Genomic DNA, 27,697 nt, shown 5'->3' on the forward strand with positions numbered 1-27,697 from the left:
TCGTGTCCAACAAGATACTTGTGCTATCGTTTAATATTTGCTTCTGTAGGCAGCACTGATGTACAGTTTTGTTCACATTTAAATCCACTACACAAAATACTTCTATCTACGCAAGGCAGTCAGCACAGCCTAAATTCACAAACATTGCATTTCCTAAGGACAAATTCCCAATGATTGTTTTACTCACACAAAACTTAATCGGTTGCACAAAAAAATATCATTCAATAATGTACACTGTAAACAGTTAACATACTTCAGTGAAGAGCAGACCATTTTACATTATATTTAACATTTCTACATAGTTCGTTGGTGGTGGTTGGTTGTTGTTTTTTTTAAGGGAGCACGCCCAAAGTTGGGATCTCTGTGCTGAAATGCTACCCGATTCTCATGGCTTCAGAATGACCCACTGTCAGTTTGGGGGGGTTTTCTATGCCGCTCCAATGACACGGTGAGGCAAAAGAGGAACACTGTCAGTGCAGCACAATGGACGTTCCTGCAGCAGCAGCATCTTATTCAATGCATTCGCTGCAGATCCTGAAGCGACGGGATGCTGTGTAAGGAGAAAGTGCTAAATTTGGGGAAAAGAGCGCTTTATAAACTAAGAGATGCACTAGCCTGAATATGCAAGGAAGGTAGAGAAATGAGCACCACAGAACCATATTCAGTGTGGGAAACATGAATTTGCATTGTTAATCTATTTAACTATGGGGCAAGTTAAATTTGCATGGCAAAGGCGGCGTGCTCTATCATGCTTCTTCATCTTGTTTTGAGTGATTCCTTTGGGCACAAGAAAATGTGACATTGTCAGAGCTTATATAATGTTCCCTATATACCGCAGGAGATGTCTCTGTTCAGGACTGCTATCTCCATGGCTATACTTTAGCCTATAATTAGATAGTTTAACCACTCAAATGGCTAAAAATAAAACATTTAGCTTATGGACTGAAAAAGGGTGTGCAACACACAAAGATACCCTAATAAAATGATTCCGAAACTCAAGTAAACCTTAAATAAAGCTGTCGTGTAACAAACGGGACAGCAATGTTACATTTAATAATGTAATTTTTAAAAACGAGGTCCACATCACAGTAGTAAAACATATGCGAATTTAAAAACTCATGATAAAAATTATTAATACTGTACAATTTATTACAGGAAAGTATTGTGGCTTACTTTTAAAACGCAACTTAAATTAAAATCAGCACTCTGAAATGAATCCCACAATTACTTTTGAAAACACTCCCCCAAATAATACCACCAATTTTTGTAACTAAGAGAACCCCTGTCCCCCAGTACGTCAAGTAGTCATCTACAGCAGCCCAGGGGGCCTGCGGAGGCTTCTAGGCTGCTGTCCGTATCGGAGGCCAATGTTGGGTCAGTAGACATTGAAGAGTCGTCATTGGCAGATGACGATGAAGAGGGATGCCGAGAACCATTGATCACTGCTGCACCTGTGCTATGAGAAACAGAACATCAATTCGGTTACAGAGAGACTGGCCTCCTTCACTGGCTCGTTTTCACTCTGACTGGCCATGAATGCACTTGGCTCATAACAGGCTGGTTAAACTTAAGGCTTGTAGGATTCAGTTTTAGGTTACCCAGGACAGCACATCAGCTAAGTGCAAGCTTAGATCTCATTCCAGGTTAAACGTTTCAGCTTTCAGCTCCATTTAAAACCAGTTAAAAACTAGGATCAACTTTAAAGCAACCCCTCGAGTGTCAGCTTTCAGTGCCGTTTTAAAAAACCAGTCTAAGTTACAACTTAAAGCTAGAGGGCAACTTAGGTTCCAAAACAAAAACCAACCAACCACCCTCAGTTGAAGCTCAAGATTAAGCTTATCGCAGAGTTATTAAGTGCTGGATATGAGCTAAGTGGAAGAGTAAGACTAAATCCAAGTTAAAAGCTCAGCTTTTGGTTAAATTTCAAAATAAGTTAGAAATCAGCTCAATTTTTAAAAGTCCCACAGGGAGTCAACTTCTTACATTCCCAGAGGTCCTTCACTGCCCATATCTTTACCTTAACCCACCTTTGTCAACCCCCAACAAAACAAAACAAAAAATCAATTCACGAGGGGGTGGGCTAAGATGACCCCAAATCTCGTTTCAGATTTCTACTCACTGGAACCGGGTGCAGCCCAATAATTGAGCCGCCACTCCTCACATTTTTCTAACAAGGCGCTCCTGACCTAACTGGCTGCAGCAACAGCTGGGGGAAGCTAGTCAGGGCTACAAATCGGGGCAACCAAGCCAGGGAGTCCACTTTGTGAGCAAAGAAAAAAAAGGGTTGCCCAGTCGGCAAAGCATCTCAACCTGTGGCAAAGGGTCATGTTAGCTGGCGAGTATGGCAGTAGGAGTGAGGAGGCCAGAGCAGATTACTCCCCTACAAAGCTACTGATGTAAGAAATTCCAAGCTCCACAGTAAATCTACCTAACAAACAGCCAACAGGAACTATAGTTAGAAAGTCAGGAGGGGTCTAGGGGCTACCAATCATATTGTGCAGAATGTTACATGTCTCTCTGCTGGACAGAGGTTGTGGGTGGGTGCTTGGTGCCATGAGCTCCTGGCCCTCAGGGATCAAGCTCGTCCCGTGAGGCCAAGGCAGCTGACCTCAAGAAGCTGAGAGTCAGAGAGGTTGGGGGACAAGGCCTTCAAGGGATATGATAACAGCATCCCATTCCCAGAGTTGCAGGCCTTCCACAGTCACAGAGAAGGAAGGCCCCGGGAGGTGGGAGTTGCTCTGAAGAGAAAAAAGAACCCTTTGGTAGGATGAACAAATATGCCCAGAGAGGATACGCCTCTGGAAGTTGGGGGATTCCATCATTAGGGATAAAGGTGAGCTTATGACTGACACGTGTGCAGAGTGACTTGCCTGCCTGGTGCAAAGGTTGCAGTTGCCATGTGTTGTCTACGCCAGAAATGGGCTCCAGTAGATCTCTGAGTCGTCTGAAGTAGATCAGCAAGGATGTCTAACTCCCAGTTATTTAAAATGGAAACAAACAAAAAAAACCTCCTCCAATTATAGGGCTCCAACAAAGAAAGACGGAGTAACCAACAGGGGTCTCCTTCCTGAATTACAAGGCAAACGTGTGATTCAGGTGAGGTCTGCATATGCCCAAATCAGATTACACTGTTAGCTAGGCAATGCAAGTCTGATCAGGGATTTCCTGAAGTCCTCAGTCTCTCTAGGTAAAGGTAAAGGGACCCCTGACCATTAGGTCCAGTCGTGACCGAGTCTGGGGTTGCGGCACTCATCGCGCTCTATAGGCCAAGGGAGCCGGCATACAGCTTCCGAGTCATGTGGCCAGCACGACTAAGCCGCTTCTGGCAAACCAGAGCAGCGCACGAAAACACTGTTTACCTTCCCGCCGCAGCGGTACCTATTTATCTACTTGCACTTTGACGTGCTTTCGAACTGCTAGGTTGGCAGGAGCAGGGACCGAGCAACGGGAGCTCACCCCATCGTGGGGATTCGAACTGCTGACCTTCTGATTGGCAAGCCCTTGGCTCTGTGGTTTAACCCACAGCGCCACCCCCTCACTCTCTCGGGGGGGGGGGGGGCAAAAAGCTGCTTTTTCAAAGTGACAGGCAGAAAGCGGACTAGCAAAACTCTCTGAGCTCAAGTGGAGAAGCAGCCTTTAATTCAATGAGTTACTTCTCCAGGGTACAGCATTCACAAAGATTTGGGAAAGGGCTGATGGAATAAGTACTGAAAACTGGGTGGAATTCACCAAATGAATCCTGCCAGCAAAAGCCCAGGGCAAGCAAGGGTTTCCACTTGCATAACAGCGATTTCCCCTCCTCAACTGGCTTTGTGGGGGTTGGATAATTCCATCTGCCAAGCTGATACGCTTGCACTGATGGGATGTTTGTAAGACAAAAATGTTGCATTCCACCTCACGTTCTTAAGGTATGATCTAGCAACAGAGAATTGGGATTAGTGTCTGTATCCCTCAAAGACTTTTTTGAGGTTGGATAGACCCAAACAGGCCCCACAGACCTGAGACAGCTGCACATGGCTATTCACAGTGAAGGAGGCAGGTGTATTTACTGCATGCAGATATTAACAGATCTACACCTGCCACCTTGTTGCAGGGGAAGAAGGTGAATCAGAAGTGCTTGTGCATACACCATCACAGTAATTTGCAGTGGCTCCTAAAATGACTTGATGGCGCTGTGGGTTAAACCACAGAGCCTAGGACTTGCCGATCAGAAGGTTGGCGGTTCGAATCCCCGCGACGGGGTGAGCTCCCGTTGCTCGGTCCCTGCTCCTGCCAACCTAGCAGTTTGAAAGCACGTCAAAGTGCAAGTAGATAAATAGGTACCACTCTGGTAGGAAAGCAAACGCGTTTTCGTGTGCTGCTCTGGTTCGCCGGAAGCGGCTTAGTCATGCTGGCCACATGACCCGGAAGCTGTACGCCGGCTCCCTTGGACAATAAAGCGAGATGAGCGCCGCAACCCCAGAGTCGGCCACGCCTGGACCTAACGGTGAGGGGTCACTTGCCCTTTCCTTTTCCTAAAATGACTTACTGTATCATGGCAATAATGGGTAACTGGGTATGTGTGTAAAATGCACATGAGTACTGTAGAGCAAGTTGCCTGGTACAGACAGTTCTTCTCCAAGTAGTGAAGGTGGATGGGAATGCGGAAGGGCTGTCCTCACTTCCTTCTCCATGCTCCAGCACAAACACCTGAAGAGGGCTAAGCGGCAGAAACTAGAGCAACAGTACTTTTATTGTAAACCAACCTAAAGGAGGCGGTTGTCCACATATAACTCCATTCTTGGTTCTCTCCTCCAGGTCCATAACTTCCTTGTAAATCAACTCTGAAAATCACCAGGTATATTGTTATCCATGCAGTATTTCAAACAAGCCAGAGAAACAGACTCCTATATAACAAGTATCACATGTTCTATTGAACATAACTCTGTTGATCAAGCAGAAAGCAGAGAATGTAGTACATTAGGCAAGTCAAACAATGCACCCGTGAAATACAGCCATTCTGCTCCACTTTGCAAAACTGAGCAACTCACGGAGCAAACAGCTTCAGGGTTTTCTTGAGGATGAGCACATAAAAAATCATTTTGAAAAGGCCACACCCACCCCGACTCCTCGATATCTGCAGGCAATGTTTGCTTCCTTAAATGCTTCTGGGTCAAATGATTCTTCAACCACAAAACTAGCAAAACTTCAGAACGCTATCAGAAACAGAAAATCTACCCAAGCAAGAGACTTCAAATACACAATGGGTGCCTTTTCCGAGAGTTGCACTGCTAGTATTCTAGAAAGAAAAATATAGAGGCATGGATATTAGTCCTGAAGAGAGGTGGCCATTATAGTGCCTTTACAGATCCCATTTGGATATATCAAAAGCTAGTTAATGGATACTATAACACCCAATTCTTAAAATGTGCAAGGGATTTTAAAAGTAATGCCTTTATCAAATTTCAAGGAGAAGCCCCTTTTATAACTCTTAATTCCCACACATTTTGTTCCAAGTGTCTCTCTGACCTTTGTTCTCTCCTTTTCTGCATGACTCTGAGCCATACAACTAACTGCCTCCCTGGCCATGCAAAGATGATGATACTTCTTCTTCTTCTTCTTCTTCTTCTTCTTCTTCTTATTATTATTATTATTATTATTACAGGACTAAAGGCTGAGAAAAAGAACCACCAACCAACCCAAGTGTTTAGGAACCTGCTGATTTAGAAAATTGTTGGGGGCTGTTATTCCCAACACAGTTTGTGGGGGCAAATGCAGTTCCCACCACACTTTAGCATCTTAAAACTGTGCAGCAAAAGCTTCATTGCTAATAATATTAATACTTAAAGTATTAACCTCACCTTTCCATTCTTCTATTGTGTGCTCTCTTTCATCCAGCTGCTTGTCTGGTATCTTTGGAGGAGGCTGAAAACAAAAATGTGGCAGAAAATTGAATAAAAGGTAGCAAATATAAATTTACACTCTCAATTTCAGAATAATCATGTATTGATCCCAGGATATTAATACCAGACAGGCCCTCAATTTATTAATTATTTTGCATTACACACCAGCCATGAAATTCTCCAAGGACCTATCATTATGTAGAATTTTTCCCCCAGCTATGTCACTGGAGGAGGGTATTGTGACAAGGGCCCAATGTTGATCACATGCCTAGAGGTAAAGGGACCCCTGATCATTAGGTCCAGTCGTGACCGACTCTGGGGTTGCGGCGCTCATCTCGCTTTACTGGCCGAGGGAGCCGGCATACAGCTTCCAGGTCATGTGGCCAGCATGCCTAAGCCGCAAATGTGATCCATGTGGGAGGCACGTTCGCAACCCAGTGCCGCGTCTGCGCACGTGCGTGACACGATTTGGCACTTCTGCACATGCGCGAGCACCAAAACCCGGAGGTAACCTGTTCCGGCACAACCTGATATGGCGCTTCAGGTTGCAGGCTTTTTATGTTGCCAACGGGCCTCCGGAACAGATCCCATTCGCAACCAGAGGTATCACTGTATCTGTATTTTGTAAAATAAAATAAACATGACTTCAAAAAGAAAAAAGAAAAAAAGATTTAGCTATGTGCCAGAGCAAACAGAGCCTAAGGATCATCTCAGAATAAAGTAGTTTTAGGACCACTTTCCTTCAAAAGGGGGTTGATTCTGGCAAAGCTTTTTGCAATGCCTCCCCATTTTGGCTCAGCTTGTCCTGAACCTTCTGAAACTCCAATTCAATCATGTAAAGAGTAAACTATAAGCTGTAGAGCAGACAATCAGCCTTTTGGGCTACCTTCCGGCACCAGACACCATGATCGGTGGTGTCCCTGTCAGCAAAAGAATCCAGATTCTAAATAATAAATAAAACTTACTGCTTCTGCTTCTGAAGGGTCATACCAGACATTGATGTATGGGTGCTGTAGAGCTTCATCTACTGAGATTCTTTTTGATGCGTCGATCACCAGCATTTTGGATAACAAATCTCTTGCCTGACTGGCTGCAGGAGTAACATTTAACATAGGATGTAATATTTAAACATTTCGGGCAGTATGGAAAAGGTTGGGGTGAGAGTCATAAGCAAAATAAGGAACAAACTTATTACTATACAGCTTATTTGGCGATACAACCAAACTAGCTGCTTCAATATCAATGTAGATTAGTTTGTGAGCAAGGCTCTACAGTCTTGCTCACTACTTTCATCATGGCGATGTGTCAGCCAGCCTCTAAAGAGCAAGAGAAATGCAAGGCATCTTCCCAACCCTGGAACCGAGGATTATGCCAACCCGCTTCTCAAAGATGGAAAGAAGGCTGGGCTTTGTTTTGGTTCTGCATTTGCTGGATGGAAGCACAGAACCAAAACTAGCCTCTGACTCCTCCATCTGAGCTGGAAAGGGAAAGAGGCATGTGGGCTTGTGTCTGCCACAGTGGAAAGCAAAGTGGAGCACTGCACAAAACTCTTACCTTTCAGTTTGTTATGTTCAGAATCAACTGGAAACAGGACATCTGGGAAGAGCTTTTCAAAGCTATAACCAGCATATTTAGGTCTATTCTCCACGTATGTCCTCACTGTTGGCTGCAGCTTCTTCATGAATTCTGAGCACGGCGTTCCTAGCTGTTCAATAACTTTATTCCATTGATCAATATCTGAGGTGAAGCAGCTAAGGAAAATTGTTTATGTAGCGTTCAGGACAAAGGCCATGTTAAAACTACACCAACAATAAATGGGAGAGCTATGGCCAACAATAACTTGTTAGAGAACCAATGATGGCTAAATCAAATAACTGCTCTTTTCGCTATGATCTCAACAAGGGCTAGTCTCACCTGCCGCACAGGATCTCATGCCACTTAGAGGCTTTCAGAACAGTATAGAAAACAGAAAGAATTTGAATCAACTGAAAGTCTGAGTTCCCCCCTCCGTGGTTAGGACTGCCACATTCAAGACTGTTCTGGAGAGTTTAGAAAACTTAGCAGGAAAACTACACGGGAAAATACCTGAATTTTACTTCTTTCTAAACAATCTGGCAACAGGTATAACTGAAACTATTATATTTCACCATACTAACGATTTTTAAATCTTGAGAATAAAAATACGAAAGCTCACATACAATGATCCAGTTGAACTAATCTGAGTTCTCCAATCAGTAGCCTAATCAACAGAATAAGACATCGCAACCTAAGATTCAATATCAAATTTCAAAATCGTCTGCCACACCATACAAACCCAGAAGCAAACCATTTAGCATATAGGGAACACCTATGTGAACGTAGCTTATTAACTTTACTCTGTATATGTATATGTATATGTATATGTATATGTATATGTATATGTATATGTGTGGAAGTGAGAGCTGGACCATAAAGAAGGCTGATCGCCGAAGAATTGATGCTTTTGAATTATGGTGCTGGAGGAGACTCTTGAGAGTCCCATGGACTGCAAGAAGATCAAACGCATCCATTCTGAAGGAAATCAGCCCTGAGTGCTCACTGGAAGGACAGATCGTGAAGCTGAGGCTCCAATACTTTGGCCACCTCATGAGAAGAGAAGACTCCCTGGAAAAGACCCTGGTGTTGGGAAAGATGGAGGGCACAAGGAGAAGGGGACGACAGAGGACAAGATGGTTGGATAGTGTTCTCGAAGCTACAAATGAGCCTGACCAAACTGCGGGAGGCAGTGGAAGACAGGAGTGCCTGGCGTACTCTGGTCCATGGGGTCACGAAGAGTTGGACATGACTAAACGACTAAACAACATATGTATATGTAATGTATATGTATATGTATATGTATATGTATGCCTGCTGATCTTCTGTTCCTGAGCCAATAAGTACTCTTAGGAATTCAGTATTTCACAGAATCATAGAATTGTAGAGTTGGAAGGGATCCTGAGGGTCATCTAGTCCAACCCCCTTCTATGCAGGAATCTCGTTTATAGCATCCATGACAGATGGCCATCCAACTTTTACTTAGAAACCTCCAATGAAGGAGAGACCACCACCTCCTAAGCGAGGCTGTTCCACTATCAAACAGCTCTTACTGTCAGAAAGTTCTTCTTGTTTAGTCGGAATCTCCTTTCTTGTAACTGGAATCCATTGGTTTGGGTCCTGCTCTCTGGAGCCGGAGAAAGCAAGCTTGCTTCATCTTCCATGTGATGGCCCTTTAGATAGTTGAAGATGGCTATAATATATCCTCCTCTTGCTTTGAGCATAGCCAAAGAAACCATCCATGTATTTATATACTGTATATGTAACTTTTCTTGCCCCTGGCCATCTCCCTGCAGCTGCAGGTTACTCAGGTATACTCCTCCTTCATGATTTCCCTTTTCTTCAATTTCTTAAATCTCAGCTCATCTGTAAGCTCCTTGTGCAGCCACACCGGTTTCTTTAGGTGCCTCTCACTATTCTTTCTTGTTGGAATCGTCTGCATTTGTGCCGTGAATATGTCACCTTTTAAAAAACCCCATCCCTTCTCTTTGACTATTTCTGACCATGGGATCTCACCCACTAGTTCCTTAAGCTTTTCGAAATCAGCCTTCTTAAAGTCCAGAGTGCATGTTTAACCACCCTCAGCTTTACATTGCCTCTGTATAATGAAACCCAAGAGGACGTGATCACTTCCTCCCAAGGTTCCCAGTACTTCTGCTTCATCGATCAGTTCACCTCCTCCCTGTTGGTGAGGACCAGGACCAAGAGAGATGATCCCCCTGTTGTGACTTCAACCTTCTGGGAAATGAAATTGTCAGTAAGGCAACTGGGGAATTTGCTGGACCTTACATTGCTGGCAGAGTTTGAGTTCCAACAGATATCAGGGTAGTTGAACTCTCCCATTACTTCTGTATCTCTCCGTTTTGAATGTCTGGTAATTTGGGGGAACCTGTGATCATCACTTGAGAAAGTGTCTTCCAAAACACCCTTGCCCTATTAATCACACTGCAGGGAATATCAAGAAGATTGACAGTACAGGGTGTGGTGCTTTTGTCCCATCAAACCCAGTAAACAATCAGTCTTCTCCCCATACCTCAATCTAAGCCAAAAACAGTTCTGCATCAGTCAGGGAATAGCAAAATACGTTATAAGAGTGAGAATGATAGCTAACAAGGAGTAGAGCAGTACCACTAATGAAGCTGTCCACACACAAATGAAGATTAACAGAATGTTAAATAACTAACTCTGTTAGGACATAAAGCTAAACATAAACAATTAAGACAATATGCTTGGGTACTCAATAGAAAGGAGAAAATGCAAAAAATGAAGTTACAGAGGAAAAAAGCAGAAGGATATTAAATAGATCTCACTAATTTTGCATATGCTGCCCACTAGAAACACTTCTGTGTTCAAGCCCAAATCACACAAAGACACAACCACACAAGGTGTTCCTCCGGCTGGTGGAACTGTTAATCAACACAAAACTTTTTACTGTTCTGGAGCATATACAAACCACTTTGTTTACAAAGCAATTAAGCCTGTGCTCTTAATTGGGGCAAACAGCAAACTGTATACATATTTGAAACAATAGAACTTTAAAGCCTCGGCAGCTGGAGACAGAATTATTTGATGTTGAAAAGGAAAATGCTAGAATATATTTGACTTTTGATCATTCAGTTCTAGGCCCAAAGTAAGGATACGGTCTGTACCAGGAAATAATACACCACCTTTGATCATTTCTCCCATGATGCACCCCACTGACCAAATGTCAACTGAAAACAAAATGCAATGACATTAACTGATTAAAAGAAAAGCAAAAAGGACTTTAAAAGGAAAAAAAAAAAACCAATGATAATAAAGAGCAGTGCAGGATGAAAATGAATGAGAAAAGTGAAGATGTGCTTGCTATCATACCAGCAGAGACTATTTCCTACTGCTAAATGCAGCCTCAATAGAACCAAATTTATTCTAATAATTTTTATACTTATCAGGAGGAAATAATTATGAGCCTTTTAAGGGTGGGTGGAGGGAGGGAGTTATAAACATTTTCCACGGAATTGGGGGGGGGGGGGGCAAAGGGAGAAGAGAGTCACAAGGTATTAGTTACCAAAAAATTCACATGCTGCAGCAGTACAAGGATACAGTCCCTTCCTGGAAAGAGGATTTTGTGGCAAACCATTTCTCCCATAATGCACCCAACAGACCATAAATCCACTATGTTTGTAGCACAAAAAGAAGAAGCAAAGCAAATTGTCACTGAAAATTAAAGAAGCAGGAGGGCATGACTGCATTTTACTATCTGCAGAGAAAGCACCAAAAAGGAAGAAGCAATCATGGGATCAAGCTGTAAACGTATTTTTAGAACACACACACACACACACACACACACACACACACACACACACACAGCTCCATATGTCCAAAACGTATTCTGAGTGGGACCCAATGGAAGCAATAATGGTCACAGGAGAATAGCGTCCTTACATAGCTCCCATTACATTTCAATGCAACTTGCTAAGCAGAAGTAAACCCTCAATACATGAAAGCTTTTTTGGAAAAAAAACAAAAATTCTTGTTCATTAAGAAAAGATTAACAATAACCGAATTCCTTAACAAACAGCTGAAATGACAGAGGAAAATACACACAGGTTCATAATTAGTAATGAGAATTAATCAATCTCAAAAAGGTAGAATATCAGTGGGGTAGGTGGCTCATCTATTCAGACTGTGTTCAACCGGTTCTAGATGGGTTGCACTCACTCTAAAATATCAAGGCTGGCTCCTAGATGCACCCTTGTCACCAAAGGCCCAGATAGCCTCTGTGCCAAAAGAGTGCCTTTTGTCAGCTTAGGATGGCAAACCAGCTGGGATCTCTCCAGGATGGAGACAGCCTGGTCACAATTATCCATGCTCTGATAAACATCAAGTGTTGAGTGCTCTAACGTACTATACATGTGCCTCCTCTGAAGACTGCTTGGAAACTACCATTAGCTCAAAATACAGCCACCAGGCTGCACTGCCTGGAGGGTATTGAGGGAACTTCCAGGCCATTTCTGAGCACAATTCAAAATGCTAGAGCCTGGGGTACAAGTTTCTAACTAAACACTTGTAGTTGTGCTTTTCACACAGGTACCTGAACAGATATCTGCTCCCATCACAACCTGCCTATGTACTTTGTTCATCTCTGGAGTCTCTTCTCCGGGAGCACCATCATCCAAGTTGAGTGGCATCCATATGGAGAGCCTTCTCTGGGAAGAATGTGCCACAAACAAGGCTGTGCCACTGGAGCTAAGGCAGCTGCTATGCAAAAAGTGTCCCCTTTGAATTCTAAGCACAGCATCCTTTCTTATCACAAGGTACCCCTTAATTTATACCAGAGCTCCCTGAAACAGCTTCCTATGGTGGATTGGTATGCTAACACCGGGGCAAAATGGTTTAAGCATGTAACGTCAATCTTGGCCTGACAGCACTGGCTGCCAATTAGTTTCCAGGCCCATTCCAAAGTGCTGGTTTTGACCTATAAAGCCTTAAAACAGCTCAGGACTGCAATACCTCTCCCCATATGAACCAACCCAGACCATGCAATCACCACCTGTGGTCCTTCTTCCTATGCCTCCTCCATGGGAGGTTCGGAGGGTAGAATCACAAGAACAGACCTTTTCTATACTGGCTCCCTGTTTGTGGGAAGCTCTTTGTTGCCTATCTTTAGGTGCCAGGCATAAACATCCCTCTTCTCCCAGGCCTTTGGCCAATTAAGCAATCTATGTGAGAGAGAACGGGGTATTGTTTTTGTTTCCTATTATGCTATGTATTTCTGTGTTTTTATTTTGTAAACTGCCTCGTGATTTCAGATGAAGTGTGGTATAGAGATTTAATAAACAAACATCACATTGTTATAGACAACGTGGTCAACTTCAAGGCAAATTAGCTTTTCCTTTTCCAGTAGGGAATTTCCTGCTCCTGTTCATCAGAACCTCTTAAAGAAGTAGAGTTCTGAGGTTCTTGATAGAAACCACATTCATGCAATACATTTCAATCACTCTGACACCACTTTAAAGAGTCATGGCTTCCCCTAAGTAATTCTTGGAGCCGCAGTTAGTTATAGGTGCTGAGAGTTGTTAGGAAACCCCTATTCCCCTCACTCCCTTTTGTTTTCATCTTAACTATTGTTGTTTTCGTTTTTTAACTACCGTATTGGCCTGAATATAAGCCACACTTTGCCCCCAAATTCTGACTGAAAAAAAGTGCAGCTTATATTTGTGACCTTACGGTATGCAACCAGGAGTGCGGGGCAAACAGCGCCAGGGCCGTGGTGAAGAAGCACCCTCCCTGCACATAGTCCCTTGTCCTCTCCCCAAAGGCCGGGAAGGGAAAGAGCAAGGAAGGGGAAAGGCCGCCAGCAACACAGCACGGCTTCCCCCACACCCAGTATGCAGCCAGGAGCAGCGAGGAATGGAGCAGCTTATATTCGGGGGGGGGGGTGTCCCCTTCTGTTTTAAAGCTGCGGCTTATATTCGGGTGTGGCTTATATTCGTGCCAATACGGTTTGTGTTTGTATTTTTATCTTGTGAACCGCCCTGATATCTTGTGATGAAGGACGGTATATAAATCTATTTAGCACTAAGTAAATAAATAAATGGGACTGGTTGTTAAGCCGCTCTGAGAATTGTGGCTCTGGGGAACTTGTTAGCGCAGATGATGAAGCAGGCTTTGGCTCTACCATCCATCCGCTGATGAGTGGGAGAGTTGAAGCCTGCTTTCCCTCGCCAGTGCACAATCAGGAGTGCACTTTACAGCTCCTGGTGGTGCATTGGCAGCTACATCTCTACCTGTCCTACACCTGGGATCACATAGGACATCAGGTGCGAGAAAGGTGGCCTGGCTCAGTATAAGGCAGCTTTCTATGTTCTATTGTCCCAATCCTCTCCCTAACACTTGCCCGGAGAGAAGCTAAGCAAGAAGAAATGGTAGATACCTCTATAAAAATCAGCAAACATGGTTTCCTCTCTTCCTAGTAAGGTAAAGGTAAAGGGACCCCTGACCATTAGGTCCAGTCGTGACCGACTCTGGGGTTGCGGCGCTCATCTCGCTTTATTGGCCGGTGTACAGCTTCCGGGTCAAGTGGCCAGCATGACTCAGGCGCTTCTGGCGAACCAGAGCAGTGCACGGAAATGCCATTTACCTTCCCGCCAGAGCGGTACCTATTTATGTACTTGCACTGATGTGCTTTTGAACTGCTAGGTGGGCAGGAGCTGGGACCGAACAACGGGAGCTCACCCAGTTGCGGGGATTCGAACCACCGACCTTCTGATCGGCAAGCCCTAGGCTCTGTGGTTTAACCCACAACACCACCTGTGTCCCTCTCTTCCTAGTAGGAGAGTGTAAAAAGGAGTGTGAATGAGCAGTACGGCTTCCCAGAGGAAGATGACAAGTGAGATCTTGGAAGCAGAGGCAGGTGCATCTTACAGCCATTGCTTGACTAATTCTCCCTTCCGTGCTGCCCACAGGGACAGCAGGAAAGGAGCAGCTGTCATCTCCACAGTTACTCCTCTCTCATAGCCACACAGCACGAAGGATTGTGCAAGTACTAGATGCAAGGAGCAATTGCTGCTTCTGATCATTCATCTGTCTTTATCTCTCTGGGAAAGCCTACCTATTCATTCACCTTCATTATTTGGAGATTGTGGGGAAAATTTTCGGTAAATCTAAATCTGCAACAGATATCACCTGCCTCTCCAGTGCCCAGAGAAGGTGGGAGATTGGCCACCATCTCAAGCTACAAGCAGCAGCCACCACACTGCAGCTTTTACAGGATAAAAGCTGATAACTGAGTGGTGGCTTGAATGAAGTTTTACATCCATTTCCATTATCAGTTCTAGATAACTGAGCTTAAAATTGTAACCTCCATGTCAAACATGAGATCAAGGTGGACTTAGCATAGAGTGGGAAAGTGTTATTTGTGCAGATAGAATAAAACACTGCCCCAAGAGCATATTTTATCTAAACAACTGCATCCCATCTTTCCTCAATGTATAAATAGTATTTCCTAACATGCTTTCAACACAACATAGTGGAATTAAACATTTAGCATACTTAGGTCATGGTGTTATTTTAAAAAATAAGTTTCAGCAGCTGAGAAAAATGTAAAATGTCACGTGCAGGGTGTAGGGACAGAAGATATAAAGCACATTATGTTAAGGGACAAAATGAAAGTTGCTGACCATTTTCTTTGTATCCCATCCCTAGGATGACTTCTGGTGCTCTGTAGTAACGAGTCACAACATAAGGTGTCATCATAAAGCTGGTTCCTGCTGTTCTAGCTAATCCAAAGTCAAGAATCTTCAGCGTGCAGTCAGATTTTACTACTATATTGCTAGGTTTCAAATCCTTTCAAGAAAGAAAGAGAGAGAGAGAGAGAGAGAGAGAGAGAGAGAGAGAGAGAGAGAGAGATATTATTCTAAGCCAAGCATGAAAGTCCCCAATAGAAGATAAAAAAAAAACCTGGTAATTATGATACAAGTGTGGGGAGGGGTTTTTTTCAGCCAGAAGTCTCATGCTACCTGGGACAATGGGAGTTGGAATTCAACAACATCTAGAAGGCTACAGGTTCCCCACCCCTGCCCTAGAGGATTAAGTTTGTAATCTGGAGGTATGACCAGACAGGTGGCCTCTCTGCTAGGGAGTGCCTTTCATCTGCTTATCTTGTAGCAAGATATAGGGTTGACTACTATAATGTGTTGTACATAGGTCTGCGTTTCAAGGCTGTTTTGAAACTGCAGTTGGTTTAAAACATAGCCGCCATGGCAGTTTCATTTCAAGTGAACAGCAATCTTCCTTGGCTTAACAGGAAAGAAAAATACTCCCCAAACAGGAATGTTAAAACAACGGCAATAATCTCACTAACCCTATGTATAATTCCAGCTGAGTGAAGATGCTTAATGCCGCACAGCATTTGATAGAGGAGATAGGACATTCGTTCATGGTCGAGCTCCATTTGAATCACTTGGCAGAGATTTGCATCCATGAGCTCCATCACTATGTAACTTTTGAAGAACATCAAAACGTAAAATCAGACGAGAGCAGCAACTTAGGTCATAAAATCAATTGTGCACTCGTAATGTACTCGCCGAACAAGTTTTACAAAAAAATTATACTTACACATCTTGAAATTCTTCCAGTGATTTCTGTGGGGTAAAGACATTCAATAGGCCAATTATCTATGGGAAAGAAACACGTCACAATGAAGGCCCACAAACAGTCTGTTTGTCTCTAAGTGAGTTAAGTAATAAATGCAAAAAGAAACACGCAAGAAAACATAGCATTTGATCAAATCAGAACTTCACTGAAGCTCTCTCACATTTTCACCTATAACCTCAAAGACAAGCCCAACTAGCTGTACTGTACACAGGTAACTCTCATCTTACACTTAATTTACTTATGCAATTGTAGCTTTGCATGGGTAGGGTAGGACGGGTGGAAATAAATAAATAAATGGAGAATGGGGGAAAGTATTATTTTCCCTTGTAGCTTATCTTTGTTTATTTTGTTATATAGTTTTAATTTGCGCTTGTTTTCATCTTTTTATGTAAAACACTTTGTGAGGTTTAGCCGAAAAGAAGTACATAAATATTTTACAGATACCAAATTGCTGATGTCCAAAACCCATCAATTCATATAGTATCATCAAGATAGTATAGTATAAATCAACATAATAAAATATAATCCATTTCTAGCAAATTAAACCATCCTGTATCCTATTTTCTATTTTCTTGCTATACCAAATTAGACGTGATGTCTGTCCTATTTAAGCATTAAAGAGGAGAATGGGATGCTAATTTTTACAACAAAAGGTTAATGATAGTGAAAGAAACAGGATCAGTGTGTCCATCTTTACACACAAATGTGGCAAATGCATGAGTAAGAATGATCTCACATCTAGTCTGACCCTTACCATTGATATTTAAACGATGAACAAATGTACTTACGTTTTTGTGGTTTACGCACTTCATGAGGACAAGCTCTCTGTAGGCTCGTTTGGCATGGGTTTGGTTCTGAAATGGCCGACTTAGCTTCTTGATTGCTACATTTCTTTCAAGGATAGCATCGTAGGCTGCACTGTAAATAAAAGTGAACTGTCATAACCATATTTGTATAAAAATTGACAAGAAGACTGGGAGACTGGAGTCAAGACCTAGCCGTGAAACACAATCAGTCAAGGATCTGAAAGAGGTTTGCAGTATTATAGATATTCTGATCTGAATAAGAATCAAAACAGCTTAAATATTCCGATACTGTGAAATGTTTGTGGGGAAAATAATTGCTGAAGCGAAAGGCTTATTCACAGATTGTACAGCTCATAGTAAAGCTTCTATGAAGAACATTTATTCCAAAGTTGTAATCTATGATTCTATGGTGATATCAGGTGATCTGCCATGGGTGGTGAACCTCAGGCTCTAACCTGCTGGGCTGAAAAGGTTCTCCACCCCTGCTGCAGACGGAGGAGGTGGTGCTGCCACTGAGTATTCAATACACTGGTTCGTCCAAGGGGCCCAGAACTGTCCGCAACCACTGGTCAAGTAAAGAAAAGCAACTGTGGAAGGCTGCTAGTTTCAATGGATGGGCTGCTTAACCCTTTTCCTTTCTGACGTTTTGTCTTCTCAAAATCATTCTCTCCTGCTTGCTTTCCAACCCATAAGGGACAAGATACAAAGCCCCTGTATTTTTCCCCCTCGTGCTTGCAGAAAAGCAAGACAGAGAGGGTGATTTAGATGAGGCAAAATGCCAGGAAGGGAAAAGGCTAATTAATCCATTCCCCAAAAAAGATAGCCCTCTGCGGTTATTTTCAATCAGGAGACTTATTCTCACATTTTATTAGGTGTGATATTTCATTGGTTTGAGGCGGAGTTTTGCTGCTGTTCTCATGGACAAGAGTGTGAATACAACTGCTATTCTCCCAATTCTGTACCGGTCACACCTACTTCCTAGTTACACTTGACCTTTACATGACCTGATGTCATTGTATCTGGTTCTATTCCCTCTTTTCGCCTTGCACTACAATAAAAGGACTGGAGCACTATATATACAAAAGCAATGGTTCTCTAGCAACCAGTACTATCTAGCATTCAAGTGGCACGTCAATCAGTTTTGCTCATGTTCGCATTTTAAACAAAATGAGATTTCATCACTGAGCTGTTTTTAAAAAAGGAAAAGCCTTACCATACTATGCCTTGCGCACCCGAACCAATAGGTTTTAAATTCTGGTATCGTTTGAGTACAGTGAAAGTAGAATCTCCAATCTCTACACTATAGAAGTTGTTTTCACGTTTGCTTCTGCTCATGACGCCGTTAGTCGAACACTTTAATCTAAAAGACATGAACCTGCAAACACAAGGAAAACGTTACATGCCTAGGCATATAAATATATAAATATATAAATATAAATGTGTGTGTGTGTCTCAAAGTTTGAAAACTTTTCTGCATTTTTGGCCACAGCCATCCCAACTGTCTCGACACCTGCTCAACACAGACAGGTGCTCTTGCTTTTAAGAAAGAAAGAGGTCCAATTTAATGTCATGGGCTGGAAAGCAGACACAGGCTCAAGAGTCAAGATACAGGATACAGGAGTTCTGGAGCAGGATAAGAATTTCAGAACCGGATGGAAATGGCAAAGATGTCCCAGCAAGTTTCCCTGTTAAAATAAGGCACACTCACTCGCAAGACTCTCTCGCCTTCTGGCAATGTTGAGATTGCAAGTGTGCACTCCTTCGGGGTGGGAGGGATTGTTCCCATTCGTGAAGGCGTCACCTGGTTCCAGGTGACAAAGCAGTGCCCTCCTGTCTAGCCTCCTGAATGAGTTCAGTTTCTGCCCCTGACTGATCAAAGCCTCTCCCACTCTCCACTGGGTCTCTCTGCTCCACAGGAAGGTTGGAGGGGAGAGCTGGCATACCTTCTCCTCGTTCCAAAGTCAGAGTGGAAGGGGGAGATACTTTGTCCAACCCAGAGGGCCTACATTCCCCATCTTTCTTCCTCCTCCTGCTTCAGAGTCTGCCAGCTCAAACCCGATTCCCAACAATGCCGTGGGGCTCATGACATCAACAACCTTACAGAAAGAATTTTCTAGTAAGACTGCACTACCTCAACATCAGCTCAGCTCAGTAAAACTTCTCCTTTAGCGATCCCAATGCTTTTCCTGCAAAAGGTCCCAGGTACAATTCCATACATCTTTCATTAGAGCGATACCAAAATGTATGAGGCAAGGAAAGGCCTCTCTGTGTCCAAGACCCTGATGGTAAAGGTAAAGGGTAAAGGGACCCCTGACCATTAGGTCCAGTCGTGACCGACTCTGGGGTTGCGGCGCTCATCTCGCTTTATTGGCCGAGGGAGCCAGGCGTACAGCTTCCGGGTCATGTGGCCAGCATGACTAAGCCGCTTCTGGCGAACCAGAGCAGCGCACGGAAACACCGTTTACCTTCCTGCCGGAGCGGTACCTATTTATCTACTTGCACTTTGACGTGCTTTCGAACTGCTAGGTTGGCAGGAGCAGGGACCGAGCAACGGGAGCTCACCCCGTCGTGGGGATTCGAACCGCCGACCTTCTGATTGGCAAGTCCTAGGCTCAGTGGTTTAGACCACAGCACCACCCATGTCCCTTCAAGACCTTTATGAGCTGCTGTTAACTGGGAATAGATAATAGTGGATGAGATGCCTCTGAGGAAGGAAGCTTCACCCACTTGTGAAAGATTTTTCTGAGGTACTGAGTCACGCAATTAAGAGATGTATAGTTCAAAGGCAGCACCCTAGGTTGTTCTTGGCAGGCAGATTAATACAGGATGACCTTTCACAGCTGAGGATTAATTTTCAGTGCAACACATTTTAGCGATGTCTTCTTAACAGCATTCCAAATGAAAAGCACTAGGCCTCTTTCTTTTCTTTTTAGAATGAAACATGAATAAATAGCACAGAATGTCAGTGTAAAGTGGGGTGGCATTTTGCTTTTTTTTTTAAGGGAGGGGGCAGAGAGACTAATACTGTCCCACTCTTATTTTGCCACCTGCATGCTTGCTTCTCTCCCTCCTGGCATTCTCTTACTTTTCCAGAATTTAAGAGATAGGAGGTCTATCGATAATATTTATAATTTAATTAATTTTTAAAAATTAAAATGGGGGCAGGAAGAGAGAGACTGGCAACAGCCCAGGAACAAACATGCGGGAACCCACAGCATTTAGCTGTATCTCCATCCTGAGTCCTGTATCACTACAGCATTTCCCATTCTGGACTCAGCAAGCCCCAAACAAGAGCAGTCACGGTACACAATCAGGAGATTATAATTGCTGGTTGTTGTCTGAGCAGTCCCAAAGGGAAAACTTTCAGTGGCAATATTTTTCTTACCCAAACCTTTACTACAGATTCGTGGAGTGTGTCCCTAAAAGTTCACACACTTGAGCCTTGTTTCTGCCACTTCCTCCAAGACTCTTTAAGCTACGGCCAGTATGTACCTTTTGTAGCTTAAAGATCGCTTGGTGGAAGTTATTGATTGGGAATGGAGAAAGGATAAGAGGAAAAGCACAAATCGTCTCCATACTAGCCTTTAAACTGCAAATGGGGCAGAGACCCTAAGAGCCAAAAGCAGGGTAGGTAGCCCTTTTCAGCACTCTGTAATTGTTTCACTAGCTCTATCACCTTCCATCGTGGGAAGCAATGTCTGGGATTCCAATGCCTGATAAGTCAAGGATTCCTAACTCCTGGCCTGAAGGATTCTTGGTTGGGGATTTGTACTTGATATCATGCACCTTCCCAACTTCTCTGTCCTGTATGTTTCCATGACAGTACACACAACTCTCTCATTCTTTCAGTGTTGGGGTTCCCCCACCTTGCCTTTAAATCCAGTTTTTTTCTACATATTTGTGGAGTCACCTGGGTATGCAGAAACCCAACCCTTGTTCGTGGGTGGTCCCGTTGTGCTGCCTTACTGGTCATGGGAGTTAATCGTCTGGAACAGCAAGCAACAGATGCCCTGCAATGGGGGAAAAAACAACAGTGAAAATACTGCAGCGTTTGCACTGGATAGTATGAATGCTTGGCCTTGATCCTCAACTTTTGCTGTTTTTTAAAGGCAAAAGTATATGTTTCTACCTTTAGTTATACAAACATGTGGGCAAGGAACCTCACAATGGCATTTGTAGGGGAGACAGGACTGACATTTTTATTTATTTGTAATATTTGTGTCCCATTTTTCCATCCAGGAAGATATCAGTCATTAATTTAGACATTAAAACAAAGTAGCCATCGCTTTCATTGAAAGCTTCTCCAAGTATGACTACATGAGTCTCCTGGCATCCTCCACCTCTGAAAATCAGCAGATAGGAAAACCAGGGAGCAGATGACAGTTACAAAGGACAAGGTCTCGTCCAGGGAACCACAGCTCTAAGTGTGCCACACTTGTTCCCCAGCTACTGTCACTTCTCTGCAATGACTGTAAGCAGAAGAGAGGGCCGGGGGTAGGAAAACAGCAGGCTTCATCTGCTTCTGGAGTTCTTCTAAAGGATGACACAGGACCATATGAGACATCTCTTTCAAGGCCTCAGCCCAAACACACAAAAAGGGAATTGCACCCAGAAGCCAGTTACAGGATACAGAAATGGGAGGAGGGTGTTTAGAAAAAAGCTGAATGCAACTAACACCTATTTTCTGATCCTACCTGGTTGGAGACTAAACAATATTAAAAATAGAAATCAGCCAAATTTAGCTTTTCCTTCCGACTAGAAAGTCTTATACAACAGCCTTTCCCCCTGTTCTGGGGTGGGCACCCTGCAGACCTAGAGCCAAAGGCAGCCCTCAGCCTTTCGAAAGACCTCTATAGATCATTTCAGATATCTGACAAGAGTGATCTGTCCCTTCCCCAGCAGCCTCTTCTTGCCTTTAATTCCTCTGTAAAGACAACATATTTGCAGCAACAACCCCAAGGAGGGTAGACTTCTCTGCAAGCAAGCTGCTGACCCAGGTAAGAACAAGAAGATGTGGTCCCCAAGTCCTTCTGCAGGGGACCAAGGAGGAGCAGAAATGTCTCACAGTAAGTTCACTGGCCCTCTGCCAGGCAGAACTCCAGTTGCTGGAAGTGATGATCCATTTGCATCTTTTCTTAATTCAAAATAAAAATAAGGAACATGTGCAGCACCTACCATGAACACAAGTGCCCCTGTGAAAAGGTCAAGATGGTGACTCATGTTCTCCTTTTACCAAGAACTGCTTAAAATCTTTTTTTTAAAAAAAACAAAACCCGTAAGCCAAGACAATCAGATCATATTAATCATCATCATCATCATACCCTGCCCATCTGACTGGGTTGCCCCAGCCACTTGAGTTGGCTTCCAACAGGGTATACAGAAACACCACCACAACAACAACAACCACCAGAACATCACACATTAAAAGCGTCCCAATACAGTGCTGCCTTCAGATGTCTACGGAAGATCCTATCATTATTTATCTCTTTAACATCTGACAGGAGGGCGTTCCACAGGGCGGGTGTGACTACCGAGAAGGCCCTCTGCATGGTTCCCTGTAACTTAACTTCTCACAGTGAGGGAACCGTCAGAAGACCCTCGGAGCTGGCCCTTAGTGTTTAGGCTGAACAATGTGGGCAGAAATGCTCCTTCAGGGTCAAAGACATTAAGGGCTTTAAAGGTCAACATCAACACTTTGAATTGTGCTCGGAAATATATTGGGAGCCATTGCAGGTCTTTTAGGACTGGTGCTATATGGTCCCAGTGGCCGCTTCCAGTCACCAGACTGGTAGCTGCAGTTTCCAAGTCACCTTCAAAGGTAGCCCCATGTACAGCACACCACAGTAGTCCAAGTGGGAGATGTACCACTCTGGTGAGACAGTGCGCAAGCAGGTACTGTCTTTTTCGGCGTACCAGATGGAGCTGGAAGACAGCCACTCTGGACGCAGAATTGACCTGCACCCCTATGGACAGCTGTGAGTCCAAAATGACCCCAAGGTTGAGTACCTGGTCCTTTAGGGACACGGTTACCCCATTCAGGACCTACCTGCCCCCTGCCTCCCAGAAACAGTACTTCTGTCTTATCAGGATTCAACCTCAATCCGTTAACTGCCATCCACCCTCCTCCTACTTCTCTCAGATCAAAATGAATCAGATCAAAATCAATCTCTCAGTGTGGCCAAGTACTGCGCTGCAACAAGCAATCACAGCCAGGAACTGACCTCAAGACGTTTTGTACTTTGCCTCTTTGGAGTACATGTTATGAATACAACTTTCAATAATATTCATTCCAATTTTACTTTTCTGTATGCTATTTCTATTTACTTTCTTTATTCTTTTCACTCTATTATACACATCTGGATAAGGTGTTCTATGTGCTTCTTGATTTGATTTCTTAATAATAAAGATTAATAAAGTGAATAGTCCCTCCCAGTCCTGACTCTACTTTCATCAGAAGAGCAGGGTTAATAATTGGCCTTTGAGCTTATCTCAGGAGCACTATGTGGCCTAGTCTGCCTTTCTTCTCCCTTCTGTCTGGTCTATAGGGAACTAAGGGAGGACAGGTAGGTTTGGGGTCCTGCAAAAGAAGACTGTTCCAAGCCCTCTAAGTGCTGCATGTTCTTTATATTTTTAAGTATCTTCCCTCCAGTACTGCTGAAGGAAGGGCATTTAGGTGCACCAGTGTGAAGTCTCTGCAATGCTTTTGGACCAAGAGTGCAGAAAGACAGTTAGCTGGTTTACTGAATTAGAGTGCTCCGTCAGTTAGTGTGTGGTTGGGGGTTGAACCAAGATGATGTTGGTGTTCAACATCTGCAAAACTTTGCATTAGAGCCACTCTAGCCCTCTCCTATTCCAGAGAAATGGCAGAGCCCAAGGAAAATCTGTATAGCTAGAGTTCAGACGTTTGATGAACAGCAAACTGAATGGTTTGTGGGGCTACTAAGCCAGTTGGATGTAAGGTTAGCTTTTGCCAAAAATTGAAAATAGCAAGCCAGTCCCTGGCTTCAGCTTTCTAAAGGCCAGCCTCCAGACACTGGGTGATGTTTGTCATGCCACAGGGTACCTGAAGAACAGCCCTCAGAAATCTGGATTGAACTGCTTTGATAGGTGTAAAAATGGAGTAATGGTTAAGCTAGGCCAATCAAGTGACTGCATATTTATTTTCCATAATAATAATAATAATATATTTTTTTATACCCCACCCTCCCCAGCCAAGGCCGGGCTCAGAGCGGCTTACAAGCAATAATAAAAACAAGTTGAATGATTACAACTTAAAAACAGAATTAAAATACAACATTAAAATAATGGAACAATAAAATATTAAAATGTAGCCTCATCGCAGGAGGAGAAGGAAAAGAAAAAAGAAAGAGAGGGAGGGAGGGAATCAAATTGGCTCCAAGCCAAAGGCCAGGCGGAACAACTCTGTCTTACAGGCCCTGCGGAAAGAAATCAGATCCTGCAGGGCCCTGGTCTCATGAGGCAGAGCGCTCCACCAGGCCGGAGCCAGAGTTGAAAAGGCCCTGTCTCTGGTTGAAGCCAATCTAACTTCCTTAGGGCCTGGGACCACTAGGGTGTTGTTATTTATGGACCGTGGGGCATACCGGGAGAGGCGGTCCCGTAGGTACGAGGGTCCTAGGCCGTGAAGGGCTTTAAAGGTCAAAAGCAGCACCTTAAATCTGACCCTGTACTCCACCGGGAACCAGTGCAGCTTGAAAAGCACTGGGTGAATATGCTCCCATGGCAGAGACCCCGTGCCCGCTGGAGTTTCTGGGACAGATTCAAGGGCAGCCCCGCTTAGGCATAGAGAAACTATGTTATTTAGGAAATACAACCTTGGGAAAGTTTTAAGGCTGATTAATGCATAAGCATAATAAAATGTAGAGCACAGCTATTCAACACACCTGGTGATGGTTTGGGGCAAGTGGCTGAATCCTAACAGTGAGGAGAGCGGGTTGCAAAGATTAAGATTAGAAAGTACTTGGGAAGACCCGTATTAATGCTTTCCATTGTGTGACACTGAAATTCAGCATGAACTTCAGAGATCAATCAATAACCACAAATCTTTTTGCATCTTCTATTTACAGCAAGTCAACTCAGCATAATCCTGTAAACTTTCTCATGGATAAGTAACCAGTTATGAAGAAGATTTGGCATGAAACAACCTGAAGCCTTGAAAAGTCAATTCAGAAGTGCTTAGTAAGAAAAGTAACAAATTCTGACAAATGCAAGCATGCCAATCTTCAAATGATGTAATGCTACAATCCTAACCACTCTTCTTTGGGAGTACAGTACAGTGGTACCTCGGGTTAAGAACTTAATTCGTTCTGGAGGTCCGTTCCTAACCTGAAGCACCACTTTAGCTAATGGGGCCTCCCACTGCCACCGTGCCGCCGCCATGCAATTTCTGTTCTCATCCTGAAGCAAAGTTCTTAACCTGAGGTACTATTGCTAGGTTAGTGGAGTCTGTAACCTGAAGCATCTGTAACCTGAAGCGTCTGTAACCCGAGGTACCACTGTAATCTCCATTAAACACAGTGGGTTATATCTGTATAAACCTGGATAGGATTGGTCTACAGGCAGGTCCTGCTATCCGAATAAAATGTGTTCTCGGGAAACCTTTTGTCAGGCAAGCAGTCACATAAATGGTCAACTATTTCTACTGATTCCTATAGGAAAATTTCTAATGTGTTCCTGACCAAGGAACTTTGATCCCAAAATGACAAAAACAACAACAACCACCCTGGGAAAAATCTCTGAAACCTTGCAAAAGACAACAAGGAAGGGGCAAATGTTATCTTATTTGTCCAGTCTCTCATCCTTCCTCCCCTCTTCACCATGGTTTCTGATGAAAAGGCTGCTGTAAAAAGTAAGCCTTGTTTAAAGAGGCTTATTTGTTTAACAGTACTACACACAGATCTGGCTGTTTAGATATTTGAATCTGCGATGTGCATAGCAAGATTAAAAGTACTACTTCCTCGTATTTTGATAAGTGATTTTTTTTGGTATACTAAGCGTTTGGATAGTGGGCCTTAAGTATAATTAGCGTAATTTACATAAGCCCATACAGGATAGGTTTACTCCAAGAAGTACTCACACTCCTTATTAGCATGTTATTGGAGCCCACTAGATAGCAACCTTGTAGCATCTTAAAGAACGAAAGTTTTCTTGTGGAGCATAACCTCACTGTCAAAAACACGAAGCGTAATTCTCATTTGGAAGACACAGATAGATAAAACATAAACTGGAGCTGCGAACAGAACCAAAAAGCCATGACACACAAGAAACACAAATGGTCTGCAACACGTCTATGCCTTCTGAGCTCTGCGCACATTGTTGCATCTTGTGGCCTCACTCTCTATACCATTTCCCACCCCTCTGAACATGCATGCGTTAGTAGCGATTAGATCGATAAATTGGTCCCTCTCAACTCTACGATTCTATGTCCGAGTGCAGATTCAAACCCTGGTCTCCCAGGTCCCAGTCCAACACTGTCTAAACCAGGGGTCTGCAACCTTTAAGACAAAAAGAGCCACTTGGACCCGTTTCCGAAGAAAAAAAACCTGGGAGCCGCAAAACCATTGCAACATTTAAAACAAATATAACACTGCATATATTGTTTCTTACCTTAATGCTATATATACAGGATCGTAACGCATGCACCGCCCCCATGCAACGTCACAGATAGTACAGCGCCCGCCACAGTGGGGAGTGTCGGGGCGCACAATGCGCCTCCTCCCCTCGCTAGTATCCGCCCCGGAGCCGCGGCAAAGGTGTAAAAGAGCCACATGCGGCTCCGGAGCCGCGGGTTGCAGACCCCTGGTCTAAACCATTATGCCACACTGGCCCCCGCTTGGCCACTCAGCACCTCTCGGTCCACTTCGCAGGGATGTTGTGAAAACAAGAAGGGGGAGAAGGAGGGAGGAACATCTGGGATAATTTTCAGGGAGACAAGTCAGATGCATAATAAAACAAGCATGCTGTAATCTGCATTTCATGCACACTGGGCCCAACAAAATGTGCAGCATCAGCACCATCATTATTCCAGGGGTGCCAATTATCACCATTATCATTATCATATGCCAACTTCCATTATCATTGCTGTATTCTATATCACCCAGGGGGTGCCCAACTTGAATAAAATATTTGGGGCCTCAGGGAAGCCCCATGGTGCACACACACACACACACACACCCCTATTTGAATGGGAATTCCCCTCAAACCTCCCCCTCAAATATTTTATTGGGGGGGGGGGACACAAACCAAAGGATCCCCTCCATCTGAGGATCCCAGGGCCGCCTTTAAACACACACAAAAAGCACGCAACCACACAACCTCCCTTAGGGGCCCCCAAGTTTCTTTGCCCCCCCCCACTTTGAGCAATGGGGAGCAGGCCCAAAAAGGAGAGGCGGCGGGGTGCGGGTGGGGGGGAGGAAGAAGGAAGGCCCCCGCCGACCCCCCCCCCCAAGCCCAGCGAGGCCTTGTGAGACCGGAGGCGACGGTGGCAGCCTGTGCCCGGTGAGGAGGGTGTGAGGGCGCCTCTCCGTCTCTCTCTCTCCCCTCAGAAAGGCACCCATGGGCGCGAGGGAGCGCCTCCCCCAGGCAGGTAGGCCCAGCCGCCAGCCCGCTCTCTCCCAGCCACTCACTCGCTCGCTCGCTGGCTGGCTCCGCTTCCTCGCCTCAGCCGGGCCTTGTCGCCGCCGCCGCCGCCGCCGCCTCTTCCTGCCTGGCCGCCGCCGACCACAGCGAGGCGGAGCGGGGCGGGGAAGGGGGCGGGCGCACGCCGCCTCGCGCCCGCCTACT

At 44.3% G+C, this 27,697-nt stretch overlaps 1 protein-coding gene across 6 annotated transcripts; it reads right to left on the reverse strand.

The window, feature by feature from the left end:
• On the reverse strand, positions 1 to 27,697 carry MAPK8 (mitogen-activated protein kinase 8). Of its 6 annotated transcripts, none has more exons than XM_028728889.2 (13): positions 27,541 to 27,697; positions 20,808 to 20,907; positions 18,111 to 18,272; positions 16,880 to 17,009; positions 16,053 to 16,111; positions 15,799 to 15,937; positions 15,116 to 15,281; positions 10,595 to 10,666; positions 7,437 to 7,619; positions 6,848 to 6,972; positions 5,841 to 5,904; positions 4,746 to 4,823; positions 1 to 1,451 (listed from the first exon to the last, which is right to left on the reverse strand). In XM_028728889.2, exons 3-13 carry the CDS (start codon positions 18,266 to 18,268, stop codon positions 1,306 to 1,308), a joined length of 1,320 nt encoding a protein of 439 aa, XP_028584722.2. In that variant the 5' UTR covers positions 18,269 to 18,272; positions 20,808 to 20,907; positions 27,541 to 27,697; the 3' UTR covers positions 1 to 1,305. The 6 variants fall into 6 exon arrangements, with proteins under 6 accessions (XP_028584722.2, XP_077786829.1, XP_077786827.1 ...); XM_077930703.1 differs by lacking the exon at positions 10,595 to 10,666 and adding an exon at positions 11,037 to 11,108; XM_077930701.1 differs by having other exon boundaries at positions 27,537 to 27,665.

The sequence above is a fragment of the Podarcis muralis genome, chromosome 6 (assembly GCF_964188315.1).
Source record: "Podarcis muralis chromosome 6, rPodMur119.hap1.1, whole genome shotgun sequence".
Taxonomy (NCBI): Eukaryota; Metazoa; Chordata; class Lepidosauria; order Squamata; family Lacertidae; genus Podarcis; species Podarcis muralis.